Source organism: Budorcas taxicolor, chromosome 12 (genome assembly GCF_023091745.1).
Source record: "Budorcas taxicolor isolate Tak-1 chromosome 12, Takin1.1, whole genome shotgun sequence".
NCBI lineage: Eukaryota > Metazoa > Chordata > Mammalia > Artiodactyla > Bovidae > Budorcas > Budorcas taxicolor.
The window spans coordinates 1,847,044-1,874,398 of record NC_068921.1 but is presented as its reverse complement, the minus strand read 5'-3'; the positions used below and the strand labels follow the sequence as shown (position 1 = coordinate 1,874,398).

At 39.6% G+C, this 27,355-nt stretch overlaps 1 protein-coding gene across 1 annotated transcript in view; it reads left to right on the top strand.

The window, feature by feature from the left end:
* Window positions 1–27,355, top strand: part of TDRD3 (tudor domain containing 3) — a 231,438-nt gene that overhangs the window by 200,389 nt on the left and 3,694 nt on the right. The window contains exon 13 of the mRNA XM_052650002.1: window positions 19,757–19,882. Coding sequence (XP_052505962.1) covers window positions 19,757–19,873 — 117 coding nt within the window. The 3' untranslated portion in view covers window positions 19,874–19,882. The remainder of the gene's footprint in view (window positions 1–19,756; window positions 19,883–27,355) is intronic.

Genomic DNA, 27,355 nt, shown 5'->3' with positions numbered 1-27,355 from the left:
ACAATCAAAATGATTGTTCATCCAAAATGATTGAGAAGCTAAGCTTAAACAGAGAATGATTTCTTTTTCTTTTTTTTTTTTAAAGCTGACTCTCATTTACTGAACATTGTGAAAAAACAACATGAGGGGAAACAGCTCACAAATTCAAGCACACTAAGAGTAATTTATACTTAGTTATAGCAAGGTTATTATGTTTTATCTTTACCAACTTAATGAAATAAATTAGAATGAATAAGAGAATGTGAAGATTGAGGTCCCTTCTATACGAAACCTGCATATAATTGGAAATATACAGTAGGTACCATAGAGAAGCCTAGACTTTTGTTAGCTGATTTAATAACTACAGGGACCCTGTGATATAATTATTAGTATTCCCATTTTACACACATTGACAAACTACAAATCCAAGTTCAGAGCTATTAAGAAACTTGCCTGAAATCTTTGGGCTGGCTGACAGTATAGCACATGATTTACGCTTTACCTGTAAAAGGAGATAAATGATACCAACCTACTTGAAGGTTTTTGTATAATGTATATAAAAATTTATCATAGCAGTGTTTGTACTCAATATGTGATATACTGTTTTGATAAAATATCTTTCAGTCATTTAGTTCATTTAGTCTTAATTCTCACAAATTTAGAAAATTTTAAATTGTGAAGCAAAGATGTATATGTAAGATGTATCAGCTAATATCTCTCAAGGGGCTAGAAAATATTTTACAAAGGGTATTAATAGAAAAAAAAACCAACCTATTCCTTTAATGTAACAGTTCTATTGCTAAAAGAACTTAATCTTATAATATGACTCTCTTTTTAGCTTCTAAAATTCACTGGAATCTAGTTTCAGGATTAAAATGTATTTTAGCCACCCATGTATGTTTTAGGTGGTAGTCCTCCAGTTTCCACTATGTAAAGGAAAAAAAAAAAAAAAACACTGACAAATTACCAAGGTAACTTTTCAGAGAAATGGACTTAATATTATATAGTTATTCAGAACACACCAATGATAAATTGGGTCAAAGTAGTATTTTTCAGTAGTGCATAGGCTTCAGTTGCAGTCAAATTTAAAGAAAATAATCCTCTTCAAATATATAATGAAATAGACCCGGGAATGAGTTGTAGACATTTTGCTTGATGGCAAATACAGTATGAGCAAACAGTAATCAAGTAGCTGCAAAACACATTGAAGCAGGGTCAGATTGCACTAATGATTTTCTGGAGTTAGCTCTTCATGGGAAATAGTATTATGTTCCAAGCAGACCTTACTTGCAACATTATTCTGAATACTAGGTTATATAGAATAGTAAATATTAAAATGTATAAAGTAAGAGACGATCAAGATGATGGGAGATTCAGGAAATAATGCTATTTGACAAATAATTCCAGGAACTTAGTCTTTTGATTTTAGAAAATAGAAGACTAAAGAAAGGTATAGTACGTGTTTAAAAATAATTTAAAATCTTTCATGCAGCAAAGGAGATAGACTTAACTAGAAAGCCCAGGCAGTTTATACTTTCTAGAGAAGGAAACAGAGGCTGCCTGAGAACGCCTGAGTGTCCTTCTCCAGCTGTTTGAAGGAGACAGGACCATCACACCATCTGCATGTGATGTGAGGGGATGAGTTTTGTACCTCAAAGATGAGATCACTGATTCCTGGGGCACCTCACGTTGCTAAAGCTACGGCTTTTATTAACTAGCCTGATAACTGGTAAGGACTCTTGAGCATCTGTTATCTTTATGTTCACCAAAGAAAAGTAATTTTAGTTCATTATGTAAATATTGTTAATATGGGTAGCTGGGTATATATGGGATTTAAATGTAACAATGATGTTTGTTACTTTATAATCTTACAGATGACTGCTATAAGTTTCGAATTTTTATTCTTTTCCTGGTTATGTTCCATAACTTTCACTGAGAGGGTGAAAACATTGGCAAATGATTTTATTTCTATACTGTTAGGTATTGCAACTTTTTTCTTACATAAAGCATGTCAAATAATCTTTTCCTATTCCCACATTCAATATGTTCTTAATGGCAAAGATCTGGCCTGTATTTTATCAATTTGACATGGAGATTTTTTTTTTTTTTTCCAATTTCTGTTTCTTTAGTCTGTATTACAGGTCATTGAAGCATACCATATCTATTTGTCTTCAGTAGTCAGTTACATAAAATGTACTGGGCTGACTGCTGTGGAATAAAAAGGAGTCTGGCATTATGATGTAGTAATTATGGGCTTCTCTGGTGGTTCAGATGATAAAGAATATGTCTGCAATCCAGGAGACCCAGGTTCGATCCCTGGATTGGGATGATCCCCTGGAGAAGGGCATGGCAATCCACTCCAGTATTTTTGCCTGGCAAACTCCATGGACAGAGGACCCTGGTAGGCTACAGTCCATGGGGTCACAACGAGTTGGACATGACTGAGCGACTGACACTTTCAGTTAATTACTTTTAGAAAAAGAATTAGTAAATCCATTCTTAAAGTATGTTATATTAGCTACCAGTTTAAGATGTAAAAATGATAAATTCTGAGGAACTGAAATGATTAACCATTTGTGATTAGTGCTCATAAGTTTTAACTATAAAATATTCTAAAACATATTTGCTCAATTAGCATATTTGGAAAAGCACTTGCTTTTGCAAGAATAATTTATATGCATTGTCTTGAAAACATATCACCAGGAATAGATAGCCATTTTTCATTATTAATCATCATTACTATACTTCTATTTTTAAGTAGTGTTCTAACTGGTTACTTTTTATGGCATTTGATAAAATTTTAAGGATATGGTATTGATATTTAAGGCAAGATGTTCAAAGAAGTTAATCATGTTAGCTTATTTCTAGCTTTTTTTAAAGCACTCATATTTTATGTGAATAGTGTCTTTAACTTTTGATTGATAATTTTTAGCAATGTGTCTTTGCTAATTTCCTCCTTCTCTTTGTTCTATTTGCCCTTTTTATCTATAATTAAGAAAGAAAATGGCCTCTTCCTAAAAGAAAAAACAGAGTTAACAGTGGAATGATTTATACTGTGAAAACACTAGTTTTTGTGTATAGATATTTTGTAGATTTCTAAAGAAATGAAAGATAGGCAGGTGACAGGAGTCTCCTTGCATTGGCTCTTTCATTTTCTACAGTGGCTTCACTTTCCTTATCTGACCAAAGCAATTTTAGAAACACTGTTACAAAACACTTTCTGACTTTTAACAAAATCTGTGTCTTGATTGTTTAATTGAAGTGGGCATGTATATATAATTGTCAAAGAATTACTTAATTCCAAGTAATAGATAACATAGATGGTTTACTTGCTAAACTCTTTATAGGTATTATATCATGTAGTTCTCCTTGTAAACCTGTGAGTTGATTACTGTTGTCTATATGAGAAAACTGAGATATAGAGAAGTAGAGTAATATATCTATCCGGTAGAGTCTAAACTCAGATCTGAACTAATAGACTGAGGTCTTAAATACCAATGCCATGTTAAAGTATCTCTTAAGGAAATCTGGGTAGATTGGCATCTTTTGAAGCAGAAATAGGCTTCCTACCCTGACTTCTGGACAAGTTTTTGGAGTCTATTTAACCTTTGGCTTTAAAAGAGGAAATGAGTTGGAGGGGGTATACATTTATACAAATCATATGTTCATTCTTTGGATTTCACTATAGCATTTTAACAAAAATGCTGGCCATTAAGTGATGTTTATACTAGCCTCAGGGCAGAAGCCATAGATTTATTTTAAATTAATCTTAAGCTAGCTATTAGAAAAAAAATAAGCAAAACTACACGAAGCAGTGTAAAACAAACACTGTGATGCCGTGGCAAGAGCTTTGCAGCAGACAGCCCTGGGATCGTACTGAAGCACAGCCACTTACGTAACTTCGGGTAAGTTACTTCTAAGCCTTAGGTTTTTCATCTGTAGAGATTGTTGTTATTCAGTTGCTAAGTCGTGTCTGACTCTTTGTGACCCCCATGGACTGCAGCATGCCAGGCTTCCATGTCCTTCACCATCTCCTGAAGTTTGCTCAAACTCATGTCCATTGAATTGTTGCCATCCAACCACCTCATCCTCTGTTGTCCCCTTCTTCTCCCGCCTTCAATCTTTAACAGCATCAGGGTCTTTTCCAATGAGTTAGCTCTTTGCATCAGGTGGCCAAAGTATTGGAGCTTCAGATGGGATTAAGTATTTCAGAGCATTGTTGCAAGGAGGAAATGAGATAAAATGCCAGACATATAGTAGAACAATCATTCATTCCCCTTTTTCTATTCCAAGTTTTAAATAAAATTGGATGTATTTTTGAATGGAAGAGTATATTTCTGTATCAGACTTGAAGTTTTCTAAGGGTAACATGTTTCCTCCTCTCTTAGTTGAAATATGGATGCAGCCTTTTGATATTGAGTTGCATTTTCTTGAGTGAGTAAGCAGCCAAAAATAGCTTGTTTACTTTGTATTAAAAGGTAGAAGATCTTAATGATGTTAGAAGAAAAACAATGGTGATTAGCATTATATTTGTTGCATGCATGTATGCACAATCATGTCCAACACTTTGCAACCCCACGGACTGTAGCCCTCCAAACTCCTCTGTCCACAAAATTCTCTAGGCAAAAATACTGGAGTGGGTTGCCGTTTTCTCCTCCAGAGGATCTTTCTACTATCATTTAAACATCCAGTTTTCTTCCATGTTGAAATTTAAAAGGTAGTACTTTAATTGGCAGAATATAGAATAAAACCCTTGAGGTAAATAATCAGATGATTTACTAATATCTAATAAAATCATCAATAATTCTTATATATCTTTAGAGAATATACTTTTTTCTAAAAAGAGAATGTCAGAACACAGTGAAAGTTATCCTGAAATTCTACATGATATAGGAATGAAAACATTATATTATGTCAGCCATGTATCTAAGACCAGTTGGTTAGTAACTAGACTTTGAATCAGATTTTGGTTTTTGTTTGAATGTTTTTTTTTTTTTCCTGCCATGAAATGTTTGGTTAAAATAAATTATTACTGGGCATGGTATATTAAAGAGGTGATGTTAGAACTGCTCTGAGGGAAAGAGAGATTTATGATTCTGCATTATACTTTATTCTAAAATGTTTTCTTATTTCATTCAAAGTTTCAAAAACAAATAAATTAGTTTATTATAAAATTTGCTTGTTTCTTCGGGGGGCGCTCTGCAGAAGGAGAGAGGCAGTGGAACTTCCCTCAGCAAAGCCGAGGGGTCCCGAGGAGAGGTGAGCCTGCTGTCCGCCAACCCAGCCCCTTGATGAGCGAGAGACAATCAGATGCGACAGGGGTTCCATCTAAGCAGTTCCACTTTATTGCCACAAATTCTTGGTTTATATAGGCAAGCAAGGGGGTTTTGTGAGGGACTTTCTACAGTTGCATCAATCACGTTAAAGGTCAAATCGTAATATGCCATAGTTGCACCAATCACGTTAAAGGTCAAATCGTAATGTGCCATAGTTGCACCAATCACGTTAAAGGTCAAATCGTAATATGCCATAGTTGCACCAATCACGTTAAAGGTCAAATTGTAATATGCCATAGTTGCACCAATCACGTTAAAGGTCAAGTCATCATGTGCCTTCATTGTAACAGGAGTCTATCATGCTCTGTCCACGTGCACGGAAATCAAGAGAGCCAATCAAAAGTTTTGACAAACAACTTAGGCCGCGCCCTCATCTCTTCCGCCAGGCGCCATCTTAGCTCTAAACCGCAAAGCTAGCCCTTCTTTTTCAAGGTTTCCCATTTAGGGCCTCACATTTCCCCCCCTTTTTTTTTATTTAAGCGCTCGAGACATTTGTATTGATGTTCTGTAGAACAAGGCGTAAAGCTGTAGGCGGCCAACCTCCAGCCTCACCAGCCCCTCTCATAACTGTGCCTGTCTTAGGTTGCCCTCCTGTGAGGGTCTTACCTGTCATTGGCTATCCACCCACCTCTTGGGGGCTAGGTGGAATCTCTCTAGATGATGGGCATCTGGAACTATTTATCTGTCTTGGTTAATCTCTTGAAGGGCTAAATTAATCCAGGGGTTTTGTGGGTGCCTAATGTGGGGCTCCTTTTCCATGACCTGGGCAAGCATAACTATTTTTTGCTGTAAGCGCCTATTGCGGGCTGTGAGATTTTTTACCTTTTAACATTACAACAAGCAGAATGACAAAAACAAGCAAATAGAAGGCATTTTCAAACCAGGTAAATGGACTTTGTACCCAGTCCCATAGATCCGTTGCTCCCTTTTTCACCTGTTAGAGTCTCATTTAACACTGGAAAAGCTGCCAGACAAAAGCTGGGGTATCACACATCGCAGTCTATGCGCGCCAAGACAGTCAGCGTCTCGATCGCTCTGGCGTGGAGATCAGTCCCATTATGGCGGATCGCAGGTGTTCAAGCTGGTTTGAAATCCTTGAGCAGAGGCAGTGGATATGTTGTTTATAACCTCGATGGTCTGAGCTTGTTGAACTCTCAGCACGGATGCTGACATTGTTGTACCCTCATGGTTGATGGCCTTGTGTGTCGTTAAACTCAGGCTTCAAAAATTCTAAAAACTGTTGCACAGCCGTGGCAATGACGAAGGTCAGCAAGGAGAGGATAGGTAACCCGACGATCGCCAGGAGCAGTGTCCACCGGGGTCGCCGCATCGGTGATCTGAAAGGGAAGAAAAGATCGCCTCAAGAACTTTTTGTTCTTGGGCTCAATATGTGAGTGTCTCTTTAATCTGTGTCACATTTTTAGATTTGACCTCTCGCTTGTGGTGTAAATTTAAGATTCCTTGCTGGCACCCATATAGGGCTGGGGTCCCCAATGGGGAATACGCATCTGAATCCTCTTCCCATTGTAAGGAGTGGATCGGGCCACTTCCACTGGCCAGTGATGGGGTCTTTCCATCTCACTTGTATTTCAGGTTTTATTTCTTGATTAGACCAATGTTTTTGTAAACATGGTATCGGTTCATTTTTTGAAAAATTTAAAATGTTTAGAGTAAAGAGTGCCATTCCAAGTTGCTGGTGAGGGCTTATTCCCCCTTTTTGTTTTTGTAATTGAGCCTTTAAATTTTGATGGTGGCGCTCAATTATGGCTTGTCCCTGGGGGTTATGTGGGATTCTGGTGTTATGACGAATGTGCCATTGTTGGAAGAATTTCTGTAAGCTGTGGCTGATGAAGCAAGGGCCATTATCTGTTTTTATTTGATGGGGAAGGCCCAACTTCGCAAAACATGGCTTTGAGCATGTTTTGCTTTTTCTCCTGTGTGGGCAGTAGCCCAGCAGGCATGCGAGTAAGTGTCAATAGACACAAAAACATACTTAAGTTTTCCAAAAGGAGAATAATGGGTCACATCAGTTTGCCACAGCACATGGGGTTTTAGCCCTCGAGGGTTTACTCCTGGGGGCTGTAAAGGCGGTACTTGTAAATAAGGAAGACAGGATTTACAAGTATGTATAATTTTCTTTAATTCTCTAATAGGGATCTGTGGAAACCTTTTATGTAGCCCTCTCCAATTTATATGAATAAGATCATGAAGATCATAGGCGTCTTGTAAGTTACAGGCTTGGATTGTAAGGGAGGCCGCTCTATCGGCCAGGGAATTTCCCATTGAAAGCAATCTAGGTAAATTTTGATGACCCCTAAGATGGTGTACATAAATGGGGTTAACCCATTCAAGTAACAGGGTATGGGCTTGTATCATAAGGGGAGTAATAGGATTGTTATCTAGCCGTTTGTGAGAATTTAGCAATCCTGGAAGCAAGTTTACTACATAAAGACTGTCAGAAAACAGATTCATGGGTTCAGGGAGTTTTGTGAGCGCCATGACAACAGCAAATAATTCTTTAAACTGTGCGGACCCCTCACAAGGCCCAAAATATTTTCGTATATGCTTATCTGGCTGTTGTGATAGCTGTGGTGTCTGGAACACGACGACTGCTGCACCATTCTTTCCTCCGTCAGAAAAAACATTGAGGGAATCTGGTATAGGCTTAAAGAGAAACAGTTGGGGCACCCTCCAATCTAGGCGACCAAAAGAAGTAACCCATTTGTGTGGCCCATAATGACAGTCAAGGATGCCTAGGTAACCCTCCAGGGCTAAAGCTATTCTCCCATTGTTTCTTTGAATCCATTCAAAATCTGATAGTCTATGTGGGATAACAATCTTATCGGGTTCATGCGCATAGCATCGGACTGCGATATCTCTTCCCTTCTGTGTTAAGTCAGCCATTTGATCTATACAGGTATAGACTCGGGGAGTTCCCCCCAAGGAGATGTGAACCCATTGTAGAGGCTTTCCCCCCTGGACCAAGGCTGCCATAACTAAGGACGGACTAGGCAGGACCCACAATTGTAGACTCTCTTCAGGAGTATACCTGGTAAGCTGGGCCGCATTGAGGGCCCTTTGAATGTCTTGAAAGATCTTTTTGTGGGAAGGTAGAAGGGTTATCTCATCATTGGGCTGTCTATCTTTTAATAGATCAAAAAGGGGCAAGAGTTAACCTGTCAAAACAGGGATCCAGGGTCATAGCCAATTGAGTTCTCCCAAAACCCGTTGTAGGCCAGTCAGGGAGTAGGAATCTTGGATGTATAGCTGGGGTTTTAGGGGGCTCACACCTTCTAGGGACAGCTGAGATCCCAGAATCTTCAAAGGCAGGACAACCTGGACTTTGTCAGAGGATATATGGAGTCTCCCTTTTGATAGACACTTTCGTAAAATTTTATATGCTTCTGTCAGCTGTTCAGCAGTAGGGGCACCCAAGATGATATCATCCATATAAACATACAATTTAATATATGTCAGACCTCTAACTGGCTGGAGAAGATCTTTTACATAATTTGACAATAGGCAGGGCTGTTTGCCATTCCCTGTGGTAAAACTGTCCATTCAAAACGCTCATCAGGCCCCTCGAAGTTAGTGGAGGGTACCGAAAAGGCAAACTTTTCACAATCTTGGGATTGTAGAGGTATAGAAAAGAAACAGTCTTTAATATCTATTACCATAAGACATAGATTACTAGGAATAGCTGGTATCCAGGGTAATCCCCTTAGGGGTGTCCCTTGGATGATCATTCTCTCATTGATCTAAGATCTTGTAACATCCTCCATTTTCCCGAGAATTTTTTAATTACAAATATCAGGGTATTCCAAGGGCTAGTAGAAGGGCGGATATGTCCCAAATTTAGTTGTTCAGAGACGATTTCTCTAAGGGCTTGTAGCTTAGTGTATGGAAGAGGCCACTGCTCCACCCATATTCGGGGTCCGGGTTTCCATTGTATAGGAGGGACCTGGGGGGCAGTGGCCCTTAGGATTGGGGGGGCACCTTCCATCGGGTTAGAGGCTCTCCCTTGTGAAGTTTATCAAATTCAGGATCTCCCCTATAGTTTGGTATGGGAGAATGTTTATAATGTTCATATTTTTCCTCATCGGAGGTCATCATAAAGGCCCTTATAATCAGTGGTAATATGTACATCTGCTTGTCCCAAAATATCCTGGCCAAGCAGATTTGCATTCAATCCAGAAGCTATCAGGGGCCGAAGCTCTCCTGTAGAACCATCAACATCTTTCCAGGAGAGCCACTCAGCAGTCTCCTTAGATTGAGTGTTCCCCCCAACGCCCAATAATTGAGGCCCAAGGACCGATTTCCAACTAGGTGGGACCTCCTCTGCCCTGAGGACGGTCCGATCAGCTCCTGTGTCGATCAGACATCGAAATCTCTTTCCTCCTATGGTAATATCCATTTTAGGCTTTAATTCAGGCACAATAGGCACAGTCCAATTGGCTCTGGGGGCTCTTTGGCCTTAGTGATCCCCATTAGCTTTGTAGGGGATCGGAGCGAGCCACATCCAGGGAAGGGTTTTTGAAGGAACTTTTCAATATGATCGGGTGAGAAATGAGGTCCCCCTTGGGGTGACGGGGCTGGGGGTTGCCCCTCATCTAGTTTAAAGGCTTGCCGTCGTTATCAAACTTAGATTTGCACTCTGCCCTCCAGTGATATCCCTTCCTACATCGTGAGCATGGAGTAGTGGGGGGTCTCCGACCAGTAGGTCTTCGCCCGCCTTGAGGGCACTCCTCCTCAAAGTGTCCCTCTTGTCCACAGCCAAAGCATAGACCCAATTTTGGGGGGACTAGGGGTGCCTTAGATGCGGTCCCCCCAGAGGCTGTCAAAGCGGAGAGGGCCTTGGTCATCGCCTCGGTAAGAGCTTCAGTCTGAGCCTGAAGGGCAGTCGAAATAGAGCGGGTCTGATGGCTCTGTGTCCCCACGTCTTTGGTGGCTACAATCCATCGCTCCATAGAGCGGTCTTTCTGTCCTGTGCAAGCCAACTTATGGTCTGAATTCATCCCTTCCCAGACTAATAGCCTAACAAATTGATCTCTCAGGGGCCCTGGAGGGAATTTTCTCTGTATACTCTTTTCCACCTGATCTATGAAGGTGGAGAGGTCTTCATTATTTTTTTGAGTGATGCCCGATATAGGGGGCTCACTGGGGCCCTCCACAAGCTTTTTCCAGGCGGCCAAACATATGGACCATACCTTATCTGTATAAGGAGCAGGAATGGTGGCCTGTTGAGGTCCTGTACTCCATTGATCTGCTGTCCCTGACAACATCCCGAAAGTCACTGGGATAGCAGGGTTGGCAGCTTGATTTCTTTATGCCTGAGCATGACACTCTTCCTTGAGAAAGGTACACCATTTGATATAGGTGTTACTGGGGAGCACTGCCTTACATAGCATCTTCCAGTCTTGGGTCGTACAAGGTTGATGAGCCAGGCCCTGGAGAATAGTTTCTGCCCACGGGGAGTTTGGGCCATCCTCTGCCACTGCCTTTTTGAGCTCTTTTAAATCACTGGCCTCCCAGGGGTACCAGCCTGCCGGCCTATTCCCCCCGCTGGTTGACGTTTACAGGAAAGGCTTGAGTCAAGCCAATAAAGGGCAGCGAGGATCCCCAAGGGTCCCCGGGATAGGTTCTCCCTTTCCAAGGTGACCTCATTGTCTTTCCCACCCAAGGTGCTCTCGAAACTTCCTCAAATGGGGGAGGCAGGGAGGGGCACAGATCTCTCTCCTGGGCTCCCACTCTCAGGGCATCAGAGGGGTCTCTATTCTCTTCCGCCACTTTATCATCCCCAAAAGGCTCCCATGGCCCACTATTTGCTCTAGAGTCTTTATTCCCTACAAGTCTCTTTTGCTATACTTTGGTCCGACATGACTCGTTGCTCGTCAAACTTTTCCCATTGTTTTTCTGATTTTGAATTGGGGGTACCTGTATCAGCGATATGCTCCTCACTCCATGAAAAGCAGAGCTTGAGGGCCAAAATGGTCAGACAGAACCCTAAGGGGGGCTCCTCACCGTTTTGAACCTCTCACTGCCTAGCAAGGGTTTGTACTCGATCCCAACTGTCCCAAGAGAACAGATTGGCCAAAGCAACCCAGGGGGCTAACTGTACAATGGTCCCCCAGACCTTAATGGCCTGAGCATCAGAAATCTCAAGTCCCCTGCTTATGAGCATATATCTCAGTGCCCTGAGTGTGGGCTCATCAGATTTCCTGATATTATTTCCCATGCTGCTGAGAGAGAATAGAAAGAAAAGTCACTGAGGACAACCACCAAAAATCCTACCGGGAGTGGTGGCGGCCAGAAAGTTGGGCTTGTGGTATGCTTTTGAAACTGTTTATGTGCCTGCGTCGTTGCACGGAAGTTTTCTTGCTGGGGGCGGGCACCCTAGAAGTTTCTAGCCCGTTCCGTGACCCCCTTATCCTGTCACGGGAGTCTTCAAGTGGCAGGTGCCCTAATGGCCTTTACGTGCCTGACCCGTGCCCACAGGGAAGATTCTAGGCCACGTCCTCAGTTAAGAATGATTAAAGGGGAGTTTCACCCGGTCGGGCTCTAGTTACTGAGGCTCACTTGTTGTAGGGCCTTCAAAGTCCGCCAGAGAGTGGCCCTAGCCAGGACTTATCAATTGCCTCCACAACCGCTCACCTGTTCACTGAAACTCCTGAAAAAGGAGTTAAGGACAGATCAGAAAAGAAGAAAGAAAATAAGTCAGGAGCAGAGGGCCTCAAAGCAGAGGGGGGCCCACCTTGAAGTCCGGCTTACCTTGGGCGATACTCCTCTAAAGGGGAGCTCCACGCTGCGACCAGCCTAGGGTCCTTCGTCACTCCTTCTTTCAGAGCCGCACGGTGACACCACCTCCGTCCATCCGCTTCGCACACCACGTTGGGTGCCAGTTTCTGCGGGGGGCGCTCCACAGAAAGAGAGAGGCAGTGGAACTTCCCTCAGCAAAGCCGAGGGGTCCCGAGGAGAGGTGAGCATGCTGTCCACCAACCCAGCCCCTCGGCGAGGGAGAGACAGTCAGACGCGACGGGTTCTATCTAAGCAGTTCCGCTTTATTGCCACAAACTCTTGGTTTATATAGGCAAGCAAGGGGGTTTTGCGAGGGACTTTCTACAGTTGCACCAATCACGTTAAAGGTCAAATCGTAATATGCCATAGTTGCACCAATCACGTTAAAGGTCAAATCGTAATATGCCATAGTTGCACCAATCACGTTAAAGGTCAAGTCATCATACACCTTCATTGTAACAGGAGTCTATCACGCGCTGTCCACGTGCACGGAAATCAAGAGAGCCAATCAAAAGTTTTGACAAACAACTTAGGCCGTGCCCTCATCTCTTCCGCCAGGCGCCATCTTAGCTCTAAACCGCAAAGCTAGCCCTTCTTTTTCAAGGTTTCCCATTTAGGGCCCCACATCTTTGCTTTTGTACAATGAAGACTGAGATTTTTTTTCCATTTAGGTATAGAAGGTGAGTTTTTATTGTCAGATGAGAAATTTAATTCACGGAAGTTTAAATTTTCTCTGTGATAACATCCAAAGGACTCTGAAGTGGGTCAGAGACCCATGTTCCCCTTCCTTTTCTTTCACTAGCTCATTTTCTTATATTAATCAAGTCGTTCAACCTAGTTGGTTCCTAGTATACAGCCAAAGGTGAAGTTGGGTTTTTAGTTTCTGTGCTTTAGCTTTACAGAACTTGGAAGGACTAAAGAAGAGAAAGCCAGGGAGATACTGCTTGCATACACGTTTTAAAAGACCTACTGTAACCTGCAGATAAAGCCTAGGCTATCTAGTCAAGGCTATGGTTTTTCCTGTGGTCATGTATGGATGTGAGAGTTGGACTGTGAAGAAGGCTAAGCGCCGAAGAATTGATGCTTTTGAACTGTGGTGTTGGAGAAGGCTCTTGAGAGTCCCTTGGACTGCAAGGAGATCCAACCAATCCATTCTGAAGGAGATCAGCCCTGGGATTTCTTTGGAAGGAATGATGCTGAAGCTGAAACTCCAGTACTTTGGCCACCTCATGTGAAGAGTTGACTCATTGGAAAAGACTCTGATGCTGGGAGGGACTGGGGGCAGGAGGAGAAGGGGATGACAGAGGATGAGATGGCTGATGGCATCACTGACTCGATGGACGTGCGTCTGAGTGAACTCCGGGAGTTGGTGATGGACAGGGAGGCCTGGCGTGCTGCAATTCATGGGGTCGCAAAGAGTTGGACACAACTGAGCAACTGAACTGAACTGTAACCTGATCCATCAATTTTGTTTGGAATTCATATGAAATTTCACTTGACAGTAGAGTGCCCTGTTTACCCCAGAAATGATGATGGTGAAAAATGGCAGTTTGTAAAATTTAAATTGGCTCAACTAGATTATCCCCAAATCCTTTTCCAGTTCTGACATTGGCTGTTTGTGTTTCTTGCCCTCATTGCCAGCATAGTCTGAAGGACAGACAGGACTATTAATCAGAAGACCCACATTTTAACTCAGGTTATTGTGCTAATTATTTGAGCACATAATAGCTTCTTAGTTATTTGGACTAACTGTCCTTTACATAAACTATCTGTTTTGTAGTTTGTGGTTCCAGACTACTACAGACCCAGTTTATTTTGTGCTGGAGTTGTAAATATTGAATTGGAATATATATGTATATATATTTTTAATTTTTATTTTTACTTTATTTTGCTTTACAGTACTGTATTGGTTTTGCCATACATTGACATGAATCAGCCACGGATGTACATGAGTTCCCAATCCTGAACCCTCCTCCGACCTCCCACCCCATATCATCTCTCTGGATCATCCCCATGCACAAGCCCCAAGCATCTTGTATCCTGTATCAAACATAGACTGGAGATTCATTTCTTACATGATAGTGTACATGTTTCAATGCCATTCTCCCAAATAATCCCACCCTCTCCCTCTCCCACAGAGTCCAAAAGTCCGTTCTATACATCTGTGTCTCTTTTGCTGTCTCGCATACAGGGTTATCATTACCATCTTTCTAAATTCTATATATATGTGTTAGTATACTGTATTGATGTTTTTCTTTCTGGCTTACTTCACTCTGTATAATAGACTCCAGTTTCATCCACCTCATTAGAACTGATTCAAATGTATCCTTTTTAATGGCTGAGTAATACTCCATTGTGTATATGTACCACAGCTTTCTTATCCATTCATCTGCTGATGGAATGGATTTTTTAAACAAGAATAATTGGTAAACTAAGGGTCATCGTTAATGACGATATATGGCCTCTGTAGGCAAAACTGCTGCCTATAATCTTCAACCATTATTCAATCTTAAGTTACTCTAATAGAATATTAGTATAATTGATCTAAAATAGATTACTTAAAACAGTTTAAGTTCTACTTTTGGAATCCATTATGTGATTTTTTGTTTTTGTTTTTGAATGGAGCAGAAGTACTTTATTTTAAATACTAGGACTAAAAAGTAAAATCAAAGGTCAAAATTTTCCAGTGGAAACCAAGAGGTATAATCAAAATTAAATACAACCTTGAGCCAATTCAGAAAGCTCAGTAATCTTCAAAGTGATTTTCATACATTAATTACTCCTCATGGCATCCCAAGGATGAAAGAAATTTAATTCTCATATTCTAGTTACTGATAACCACAGGAAGAGTCTGCATGATTGAGATGAGCCATTTTAATAAGGCAGGTCGACAAATATTTCATCAAATATTAAGGATCTACCACATCAGCTATATATGAGGCACAAAGTATCCCACTGAGGCGGCCTACTTTAAAGCCTTTTTTTTTTTTTTTTTCTTTTTAAAGACTTTCTTTTTTAGAGGAGTTTTAGACTCCCAACAAAACTGTGAGAAGGTATGGGATTTGCCATATACTCTTCATCTCCACACATACATAGCCTTTCCCAGTTACTAACATCCCCCACTAGAGGAGTACATTTGGTACAACTGATAGACCTACATTAACTCAATAGTTTCCAGAGTCCTTAGTTTACATTAGGATTCATTCATGGTGTACACTGAATGGGTTTGCACAAATGTATAGTGACTTGTATCTACCATCACATTATCATGAAGAGTAGTTTCACTGCTCTGAAAATCTGTGCTGTGTATTCATCCCTCCATCCCCACAACCCTTGGCAACTAGTGATCTTTTTACTGTTTCTTTTAATTTTGCCTTTATTACGTGATGTTTTGGGAAAGCAGGTTTGTCTTTAAAATTATTGTTTGCTTAGGTATTTTATTAAAATAGTTTCTATGTCTAAAAACTAACTACACAAGCTAACCAGACAGGTAAAGGTAATCTAGAGATTCATAAAGTAGTTCATATGTGAATCACTCAAGGAGACATGTACTTATTAATATTTCAGTTCAAAAGACAAAACCAAATGTCTATATATTTTTAAAATAAATTTCTTATGAAAGGAAAAAATATATTTCAGTGTTCAAAATGCTCAGAGTCCAGGAATTATTTTTGAGGCTACTTGGTATATATTTCATAAGCTGACGTGTTTTTGTGAGTGCTGTGCAAATTGTTACAATGAACAGACTAGAAAAACTTATTTTAAATTACACACAAAATAGCTATTAGACATGAGTATTAGTGAGTTTTTCTTGTGAAGAGAATTGCTATCCCTGTTCCCTACCCCCACCATTAATCAAGAATCATTTTCTCCCAGTAAAGTTATGGCTGTGTGAAAATGCTGAAGAAATGGTAATCTAAGATAAGGCAATTCAGTAAGTCAATATGAACCTGTTGCTGAAGCAAAAGAAAACAAGGTATTGTCAGCAAATAGTGCTCTCATCACAGAAGTTCCATAAAGGCAGCTTTTATGCATTAGAGGCAGAAGCAAAAGAAATATCAAAAAGAAAAAGGGAAAGAGTAGTAAACCCAAACTTCCTGAATTTCATAGTTATTTTCCAGGCTACCCTGGCACTTAGGAGTAGGAAATTTCCTCCTCCTTTGTCTAGCCCAGGGTTTCTCAACTGTTGATGTTAGAAATGGTTGATTCTTTGTTGCATGGGCTGTCCTATGCATTACAGGATATTTAGAATAGCTTCTACCTATTAGACCTAGTAACAACTCCCCTAACCCTACTCCTTCAGCTTGTAACAACCAAAAATGTCTCTCGACCCCCTAACTGCCAGTAGCACCCCTCACATGTAGCAACCAAAAATGTTTCTAGACATTGGCTTCCCACCCAAACTCCCCCTGGTGGAGCAGGGAAATCCCTACCAGTCAGAAAACTGAGAATCCAGGACCACCCTCTTCTGTAGAATACTGGTTTATATGCCTAGCTGCACAGACCTTAACTTGTGGAGCAAAGAACCTGACCTGTATTTACTTGTGTTTCACATCTCCTACTGATGTATGTTCCAGGTTCCAAGTAACTGATTTATAGTGAACTTTTCTAAACCAGCTCATTTATAAATGAGGAAAGAATGTATTTGTCTATATTCTCATTTGAGATGTAGTTTGTGCTAGTAAAAGACTAAAAATGATACGCAGGAAGGATGTAGCTGTGACCTGTCGTGCATGTTTTACAGGTGAAGTTGTGCATCTCCTTTTTGCATTGGTGCTCTCTTTTTTTCCTTTCAGAATATCAGTTCATTCATGTTGGTGTCACAATGACTATTGCATTATGTATCTTTTCATTAAAAGGAGTAATGTTTAGCAGTTTAAATATTGGCATAAAAAGAGGGTACATTTTGAATATTAAGTATTTTAAAACCAGGTAAATCTGATAGCATGGCTCAGGTGAGCAAAAATGTGAGTTCCAATAAAATGGCTCTAAATCTCAAAAGCTTCAGTGAAGATGGCCTGGGTCAGTTCTATTTTTATGAAAATTGCCACCAGTCTTTTAAAGAGCCTTGTCTAGGTCAGAAATAAAATGGTCCTGGTCTGGACTCTTCCTCTAGTGAGCTCTGTGAATTGGCAGAATCACCTCTCTGGGTTTAGAGATTTTCATGTCTGTCAAGTCTAGGGGGACAGACCAGATAGCTTTCCAGGAATGTACCAGCTCAAAATAGTGTCAGATGTTTTTTCAAATAGTCATGAACTATGAAATTAATTGTTTTTTTGTTTGTTTGTTTTAAAGCTGTTACAGACTAATGAAACTAAAATAAAAGAAGATAATGTTATAAATTTCACCCAAAGAAACTGATCTATTAAATTGATCTGTGTGTTTTGTGGAGAGTGTTGTTCATTAAATGCTAAAAATTACTAGCTCTAGACTATATGAAGTGATTTTTGTGGGCAACCAGTTTTTCCCCAACTACTCTGTGGGAGGAATATTTAAAAGTTAAAAAAGCAAGATTGTGCCTTTGATAAAAACTGAGAACCAAGCTATCAGAATCTATTTTATTTTTTGCTTCCTTTTTGTATAAAATGATTGTGAAGACATCAAAAAATGAAAGAAATACCGTGGTTGGTCATCTCTATAAAATCATTTAATTGGCTCTGGCTAGTATAGTCTGAGAATCTTTTAAACGATAGAGACAATTTTTCAAATAGCAGTGCCATATTTATTATATAAATTTCTGGCTCACTCAGCAAATGTAGTGTCCTACCTTTAACACTGTATTTTACTGGTAAACTGTATAAATTTTTAGACCTAACCAATTCTACAGTTCTGGATGTGGAGAATAATAATATGCCATTCTAATTCCTGAAACAATTCTTTCACCTGCTACAGCAGCAAATATATTTTCATTCTTTTCAGTTAATATGCAGAGCTTCACATTTCGTAAAAATAAATAGTTTCTTTTCAAATTTAGCTATAATATTTGAAAATAATCATTCAGAGCAGTGACCATATTAATAAAAAATAATTCTCTCCTGAATACTTTAATTTTCCTTACTGTATTTTAATTGCTTTACTAAATTATAAATGCTTATCTAATGCTTCTTGCCATTTTGAGGATAATTATTAATGAAAGGGACATAGAGGATGTAAAACTAATCTGGAAGTTTGTCTGTAAAATGTTGTTACTGTGTTAGTTATGCCAGATATATTGTCAGATTTCTTTATTCTCTTATTTAGGTGATGATAGTACCTTAAGGGTGATCATTAATTTTTGGCTCATGGTTTATTTCTTTTACATGCAGACTAAGACTTAAAGTAGCAGTGTCTGAATCAAAACTCAGATTTACCTTTGAAATATTAGGGCAAAGTCACAAAGTTTTCCAGAACTTCAGTATCCTATATATAAAATGGAAAAATGTTTCTTAAGAATACTGCAGATAATGCCTATTAATGAGGGATTTGTTCATGCCAAATATTAAATATCATTTCTAAATAATAGGATTTGGTCGGATTATCTTAGCATCTTTCTACTTGCATCAAGTAAAACTGCAATAGTTTGATCTGTAAAAATTAAAGAATAGAACTCAGTCTTTCATGTAACTCCATTTAGTGTTAGGGTCAAAGGAAAGCTATCCTTGGGGATGAAAAATTCAGTGATAAAGTAAGGAGGAGGAGGAAGTAATAGCACAAATTTCCTAAATCATGCAAATTATTGTGCTCAGATAATTCAGAGAGCCATTTTTTTTTTTTGTCTCTCTCCAAAAGGAACATACTGCATAGCTGCATTAATTTAAAACACTAAAATAACAGGGTGGCAGCACTCAGTAAGAAACCAGTGTGACTTTTGGCTACATTTCTGTTGCTGCTAAGTCCTTTTCAAATATTGTAATTAATTATACTCTTTCTGCTATTTATTTTGCTTATCCTAATTTATCCATGCTATTCCTTGAGCTGCTGGTTCTATACCCTTAGTAAGAAAGAAGATGAGAAGAAAATAGTTTGTGTCTTATTGTGGTGATTGCTGTGTCTCACATGCTTTCTTTATATGTAAATTATATTTCTCTCTTCATTCCAATCTATTATTTTTTCCTGTCTCTAGATATAAGGTTCTTAATGATGTTGGACCTTTCATCAGATGAGGACTACCAGCTGGCTCCTCAATCCCTTTTCCATATCTTGCCAAGACCCCCTTCCGTGATAAATGCCCAGAAGCCCAAATATTCAATTAAAATTGTATTATAATGTTGCTTTTCTATGTTTTCACCACATCATGTCATGTCACTTGGGGAGATAACCATAATATTATGTGGAAATAGTTTCCTTTTCTAGATTAAATTTGATTCTCATGTTCAGTTCAGTTCAGTTCAGTCGCTCAGTCGTGTCTGACTTTGTGACCCCCGTCGCAGCATGCCAGGCCTTACCACTATAAATTTCATTCTTCTATTAACAACAACCAAAAGTTTTTACAGTGTCCTTGCCTTCTTTTTCCTCTTTTTCCCTACTGTCCTCTATTATAAAAGTTGACAAATTTACATCCCAGGGCAGCTTAATAGGGTATAGCAAAATGGAAACTGTAAAATATATTTAATGTAGGAAACATGGAACTGTTTTGAACATATTAAATCACTACTCTTTGCAAACAGGAGGAAGAAGGCACCTATGACCAAACTCTTGAATTCCGTAGAGGAGGTGACGGCCAGCCAAGACGATCCACTCGACCAACTCAGCAGTTCTACCAGCCTCCCCGGGCTCGGAACTAATGCAACAAGGTACATTTGACATTGTGAGAAGCTTTCCACGTACAGAAAGATGCTATTCGTGTTAAATATATAAGCACAGTTATTAATATTTCATGATAACATACAGGCATACTTCATTTTATTGTGCTTCTCCTGATTACACTTCACAGATATTTGCATTTTTTTACAAATTGAAAGTTTCTGGCAACACAGTGTCAGGGAAGTCTGTCAGTGCCATTTTTTCTAACAGTGTTTGCTCCCTTTCTTTATTTGTGTCACATTTTGGTAATCCTTACAATATTTCAAACTTAATCATTATTATATTTGTTATGGTGATCTATGATCAGTCGTCTTTGATGCTAGTATTGCGAAATGGTTATGACTCACTGAAGGTTCAGGTGATGGTTAACATTTTTTAGCAATAAAGTACTTTTAAGGTGTGTACATTGGTTCTTAGACATAATGCTATTGCACACTCATTAGACAGCAGTTTAGTCTGAATAAAATTTTTACATGCACTGGAAAACCAAAAACTTAGTGTGACTTGCTTTGTTACAATATTCACTTTATTGTGGTGGTCTGGAACCGATAATACCATAGTTACAAACTACTTTTCCTCCAGACCTTTCCCCACAGATGCTATCCTTAATCCCCTTTTTTCTCTATACCAGCTCTTTCCTATTGAAGGTGATGACAATCAGTGAAATGACTATAAGTTTGAAAGTAGGAAAAAGATAAAAGAAAACAAAGGACCAGATACTTATCAACCTACATAACTGAGTTTATTTTTTGTTGTTTGATTAATTTCCATCCTTTTTAAGAAAGAGGAAGTGTTTCATATATATCTTCAGAAATTCAGTGAAGACAGCCTTACTACTTATTGAGATGTAATTTAGGAGCTGTATGCTATCGATCCAGATTCTTTCATCCTAGAGTTTCAGAAAGGTTACTAAAATCATCTTCACTAAGAAGGAAGATGTAACAAAGAAGTCAGCAAATTATGGGATCAATCTAAGGCATTTCATTTTGATGAACAGAGACCTTGTTTCTTAGTACGTTCTTAGAAAGAAATACTTTTGCCATCTTTAGTAACATTTCCATTTTTTCCTTATGCCAGAACTCTTGAATATTTCTTTTAATACATAGAGTTTTCACATTACAGCTTTTGCTATATATCACATAAACACTCTTTTAGACTTTATATCTTTTTTCTTAGTCTCTTCTCAGTAGAAAGACTACTGAGAATTTTTAAGAAATTGTTCCCAATTCCTTATTTCAGCTGTTCATTCCGACAAAGCTGCTATCTACATTGTGTGTGTCCCCTACTCAATGACTCTCTCAGTTCCTCACAGCAGCCAGGACTGTTTAGCACTGGAAATGCAGCTAGCCTGAATTGAGATGTGCTATAAATAAAGAATGAATACCATATTTCATTTTTTTTGAAAAAAACTCAGTAACTTGTATTGATTGTATGTCAAAATGATAATTTCATAAATTGAGCTAAATAAAAAGTTACAATCAATTTCACCTATTTAATTTTACTTTTTAATGTGACTACTAGAAAATTAAAAATCACCTATGTCTCACGTTAAATTTCTGGACACTGTTGTTCCAAGATCTTCTCCAGCTTCCCAAAGCTCTTTCATTGGTTCAAAATTAGTTGTGTCATCCTAAGTGAAGAAATATTTTCTTATATTTTCTAGCCCTTTTCTCCTTATGTAATAGTTTGCCTGGAGCAAAAGCCTAATGCTGTTTGACTTCTGATTTACCCAGTGAGCCAGGATAGCACCTTTTCCCTTTTATTATTGGTTTTTCTTTGCACTTATTACAAGACCGTCAAGTAGACAGATATGCTCATGGTATCACAAAAGAGCTAATTCTTGCCTTTGGGCATTTTTCTGTAGCATGCAAGAACTGACCAAAGCAGAATCAAAGTACACGTAAGGACATCAGCAACATTACATTGTGCGCAGTCAAGCATCCACTTTTAACATAAGCTCAGTGTGCTTATAATTAAATCTTATTTAAGGTAAATGAAAACTGAGACTTCCCTGTTAGCTTTCCAGTGTCTTCTGAACTGTTTAAAACAGGTTTTAAAAGGCACCCAAAGGTTCTCAACCCCCCGATTACTGTAGGACAGGAGATTCAGGACTCTAGGACGCGAAGAGTCAGACACAACTGAGTGACTACCCTTTCACTTTTCAATTTCATGCATTGGAGAGGGAAATGGCAACCCACTCCAGTGTTCTTGCCTGGAGAATCCCAGGGATAGGGGAGCCTGGTAGGCTGTCATCTATGGGGTCACACAGAGTCGGACACGACTGAAATGACTTAGCAGCAGCAGCAGCAGCAGGATGCTGAGAAAGCAAGGCTGAGTAGAGAGAAGATGTGAGATGAGGAAGGGTGCAGCCGATGGTAGAACTCGTAAGTCCTCTGGGCCCTTCTTTAGTGTCTTTCATGTTTTCTACATTCGGTTCAGTTCAGTTCAGTCGCTCAGTCATGTCCAACTCTTTGCGACCCCATGGACTACAGCCCGCCAGACTTGACTGTCCATCACCATCTCCTGAAGTTTACTCAAACTCATGTCCATTGAGTCGGTGATGCCATCCAGCCATCTCATCCTCTGTTGTCCTTCTCCTCCTGCCTTCAGTCTTTGCTAGCATCAGGGTCTTCTCAAATGAGTCAGCTCTTCACATCAGGTGGCCAGATTACTGGAGTTTCAGCTTCAGCATCAGTCCTTCCAGTGAATATTCAGGACTGATCTCCTTTAGGATGGACTGGTTGGATCTTCTTGCAGTCCAAGGGACTCTCAAGAGTCTTCTCCAACACCACAGTTCAAAAGCATTAATTCTTCAGCTCTCCGCTTTCTTTATAGTCCAACTCTCACATTCATACATGATCACTGGAGAAACCATAGCTTTGACTCGACGGACCTTTGTTGGCAAAGTAATGTCTCTGCTTTTTAATATGATAAGTTGGTCATAACTTTCCTTCTAAGGAGTGAGCATCTTTTAATTTCATGGCTGCAGTCATCATCTGCAGTGATTTTGGAGGCCCCCCCAAAATAAAGTCTGTAACTGTTACCCCTGTTTCCCCATCTATTTTCCATGAAGTGATGGGACCAGATGCCATGATCTGGTTTTCTGAATGTTGAGCTTTAAGCCAACTTTTTCACTCTCCTCTTTCACTTTCATCAAGAGGCTCTTTAGTTCTTCTTCACTTTCTGCCATAAGGGTCATGTAATCTGCATATATGAGGTTACTGATATTTCTCCCAGCAATCTTGATTCCAGCTTGTGCTTCTTCCAGCCCAGCGTTTCTCATGATGTATTCTGCATGTAAGTTAAATAAGCAGGGTGACAATATACAGCCTTAATGTACTTCTTTTCCTATTTGGAACCAGTCTGTTGTTCATGTCCAGTTCTAACTGTTGCTTCCTGACCTGCATACAGGTTTCACAAGAGGCAGGTCAGGTGGTCTGGTATCCCTATCTCTTTAAGAATTTTCCAGAGTTTGTTGTGGTTCACACAGTCAAAGGCTTTGACATAGTCAGTAAAGCACAAGTAGATGTTTTTCTGGAGTGCTCTTGCTTTTTTGATGATCCAATGGTTGTTGGCAATTTGATCTCTGATTCCTCTGCCTTTTCTAAATCTAGCTTGACATCTGGAATTCCACAGTTCACATATTGCTGAAGCCTGGCTTGGAGAATTTTGAGCATTACTTTTTTTTTTTAAGGGAAAAAACAGATATATGTATACCCATTTTCATAGCATTATTTACAATAGCCAAAAGTTAGAAGCAACCTAAATGTCAATGACTGAATGAATAAACAAAATATTGTATATACACACAATGGAGTGTTTTTCAGCCTTAAGTGTTAACCGCTCAGTCGTGTCCAACTCTTGACAATCCCATGGGCTGTAGCCTGCCACACTCCTCTGTCCATGGAATTCTCCAGGCAAAAATACTGGAGTGGGTTGCCATTCCTTTTTCAGGTGATCTTCCAATTCAGAGATCAAACCCGGGTCTCATGCATTGCTAGCGAATTCTTCAACTTTAAAAACGAAGGCAATTCTGACATGTGCTACACATTGATTAAACTTCAAGATGTTATGCCAAGTGAAATAAGTCAGTTACAAAAGGAGAAATCATGTACAATTCCACATATGTGAAGTACCCAGTGTCCAGTTCAATCGCTCAGTCATGTCCGATTCTTTGTAACCCCATGGACTACAGCACGCCAGGCCTCCCAGTCCTTCACCAACTCCCAGAGCTTACTCAAACTCATGTTCATTGAATTGGGGATGCCATCCAACCATCTCATTCTGTCATCCCATTCTCCTCCCACCCTCAATCTTTCCCAGCATCAGGGTCATTTCCAGTGAGTCAGTTCTTCGCATCAGGTGGACAAAGTAATTGGAATCTCAGCTTCAGCATCAGTCCTTCCAGTGAACACTCAGGACTGATCTCCTTTAGGATGGACTGGTCGGATCTCCTTGCAGTCCAAGGGACTCTCAAAAGTCTTCTCCAACACCACAGTTCAAAAGCATAAATTCTTTGGCACTCAGCCTTCTTTATAGTCCAACTCTCACATGACTACTGGAAAAACCAAAGCTTACTAGACGGACCTTTGTTGGTAAAGTAATGTCTCTGCTTTTTAATATGCTGTCTAGGTTTGTCATAACTTTTCTTCCATGGAGCAAGTGCTTTTAATTTCCTGGCTGCAGTCACCATCTGCAGTGATTTTGGAGCCTAAACAAATAAATTCTGTCACTGTTTCTCCATCTATTTGACATGAAGTGATGGGACCAGATGCCATAATCTTAGTTTTCTGAATGTTGAACTTTAAGCCAACTTTTTCACTCTCCTCTTTCACTTGCATCAAGAGGCTTTTTAGTTCCTCTTCACTTTCTGCCATAAGGGTGGTGTCATCTGCATATCTGAGGTTATTGATATTTCTCCCGGCAATCTTGATTCCAGCTTGTGCTTCATCCAGCCCAGCATTTCTCATGATGTATTCTGCATATAACTAAATAAGCAAGGTGACAATATACAGCCTTGACGTACTCCTTTCCCAGTCTGGAATCAGTCTGTTGTTCCTTGTGCAGTTATAACTGTTGCTTCTTGACCTGCATACAGATTTCCGGAGGCAGGTCAGGTGGTCTGGTATTCCCATCACGTCCATCTTTGATCTGGTCCACGTTTTCTCCCATAAAGCTTCATCTCTCTCCATCCTTAAGTCTCACTTTATTCTCCAGAAACACCAACTCCTTATACTTCTTTTCATAAACCATGATTTTTCTTCAGTCATAATATTCCTTCAGCCTGTTGTTTTTCAGTCGCTAAGTTGTGTCCCTCTTTTCAACCCCATGGACTGCAGCAGGCCAGGCTTCCCTGGCCTTCACTGTCTCCCAGAGTTTGCTCACATTCATGTCCGTTAAGTGGATGATGCCATCCAGTCATCTCATCCTCTGCCACCCTCTTCTCCTTTTGCCTTCAATCTTTCCCAGCATCAGGGTCCTTCATCCCAGAAGGTCCTGTATCTACACCCTCTCTTTTTCTAGCTGTTTCTTCCTCAGCCTTTAAGATTCAGTAAGTGTCTCACTATCAGAAGAATTCTTCTCTGGCCCAATCCTACATTTGGAGGTTGCTATCTACAGGTCTAGAGAGTTGACATGACCTCCTGAGCATTACTTTACTAGTGTGTGAGATGAGTGCAATTGTGAGGTAGTTTGAGCATTCTTTGGCATTGCCTTTCTTTGGGATTGGAATGAAAACTGACCTTTTCCATTACCTGTTCCTAATGTTTTCTACATTAGGGCTGCGTCAAAAATTTCCTTTGAAAAAGAGTACACTGCTTAAAAGTAAAATATGAATGGTAGCCCTGGGGTAATCATAGCTTATTTGTATCAGAGTGTACAATGCAGGCTGTTCCTAGTCAACTAAAACATTACAGTCTTCATGGTTCTCTATGTACCCTGAGTTAAAACTCCCATCTTTCCCAGATGCTTGTTTTAGATTGTACTGTTGACATGGAAAATCCTCACAGTAAGAAAATTAATTTTGACAGAGAACAATCCCATAATGTTATCAGTAAAAACACCTCACTGCAAAATGTATCCTAAAAATTAATTAATTAAGCATGACACATGTGATCTTAGTTGAAAAACTTTATTTATTCATTTTTTAAAATTTATTTTTCTTTATTGAAGGATGATTACTTTACAGAATTTTGTTGTTTTCTGTCAAACCGCAACAGTATACATATATCCCCTCCCTTTTGAAGCTCCCTCCCATCTCCCCCCCGCCACCCCAACCCTTAGATTAATACAGAGCCCCTGTTTGAGTTTCCTGAGCCATCCAGCAAATTCCCATTGGTTATCTATTTTATATATGGTAATATAAGTTTCCATGTTGCACTTAGTTCAGACATTTGTTACAGAAGATTATGAAGTAGAATTAAATATACTCTCTTTGAATGGGAAGTTCAGTAACAAGGATTATACTTTTTGCTTTTGTCACACAACTGAATATATTATTTTCTTCTTCAGTGAAAAGATACTTTATTATTTCCTCATTCCTAGTTTCCATTTCACTTAATCATTTAAAAACAAGGTATATATTGTATCCAACCATTTGACTTGACTTCCAGCAAATATAAACATGAACTTTTTATCACTTTTTTTTTTAAGTTCCTGGTTGTCTTTCTTTTTATGTTTTGAGTACTTTACTAGATGATGAATACCATAGTAGCTCCTTAGTAAGTGTTTTTTTAAGTCAGTATATTTTGATAAAGTTGTTTATGTGTAATTTACATATTCTTTGATTGTCCTAAGGAGTTTTTTTACAAGTCTCCTACACCAACCCCCAACCCCTACACATATTCATATACTTCCCCAGAGGTTCAAAGGGAGTTGAACCTCTGGGGCTGGTACTAAGACAATATCAGTGATTAGCAAAACCAAGGGATACCTGGGAGTTAGGACTCAGTGAGAGGAGCAGGTCTCAAGAGAGCACATGGGAAATAGGCTTAGGTCTGAGAAAAAGTGGTGGCAAGTTAGATCCAAGCCCTGAGGGAGGAGAGGGCCCAAACCTGTATTATCTGGACTTGTCATTATTACAGACAACTTAGAAGTAAGAGCAGTTGTGGATAGGGTGTCCATAGTTCTTTAACCCGTGAAAGGGACCAAACTATGTGCCTTTGAAAAGGTTTCTGGCATGATTGGTGTCCTAGAAATTAGATACCAGTTAGTAGCGACAGGATTTAGAGAGTTTTTTGTTTTTTGTTTTAAGTAAAGTTGATTTAGTTTTCTTTCACAATACTTTGGCCACCTGATGTGAGGCACTGACTCATTTGAAAAGACCCTGATGCTGGGAAAGATTGAAGGTGGGAGAAGAAAGGGATGACAAAGGATGAGATGGTTGGATGGCACCACCAACTCTATGGACATGAGTTTGAGTAAACTCCAGGAGTTGGCAATGGACAGGGAGGCCTGGCATGCTA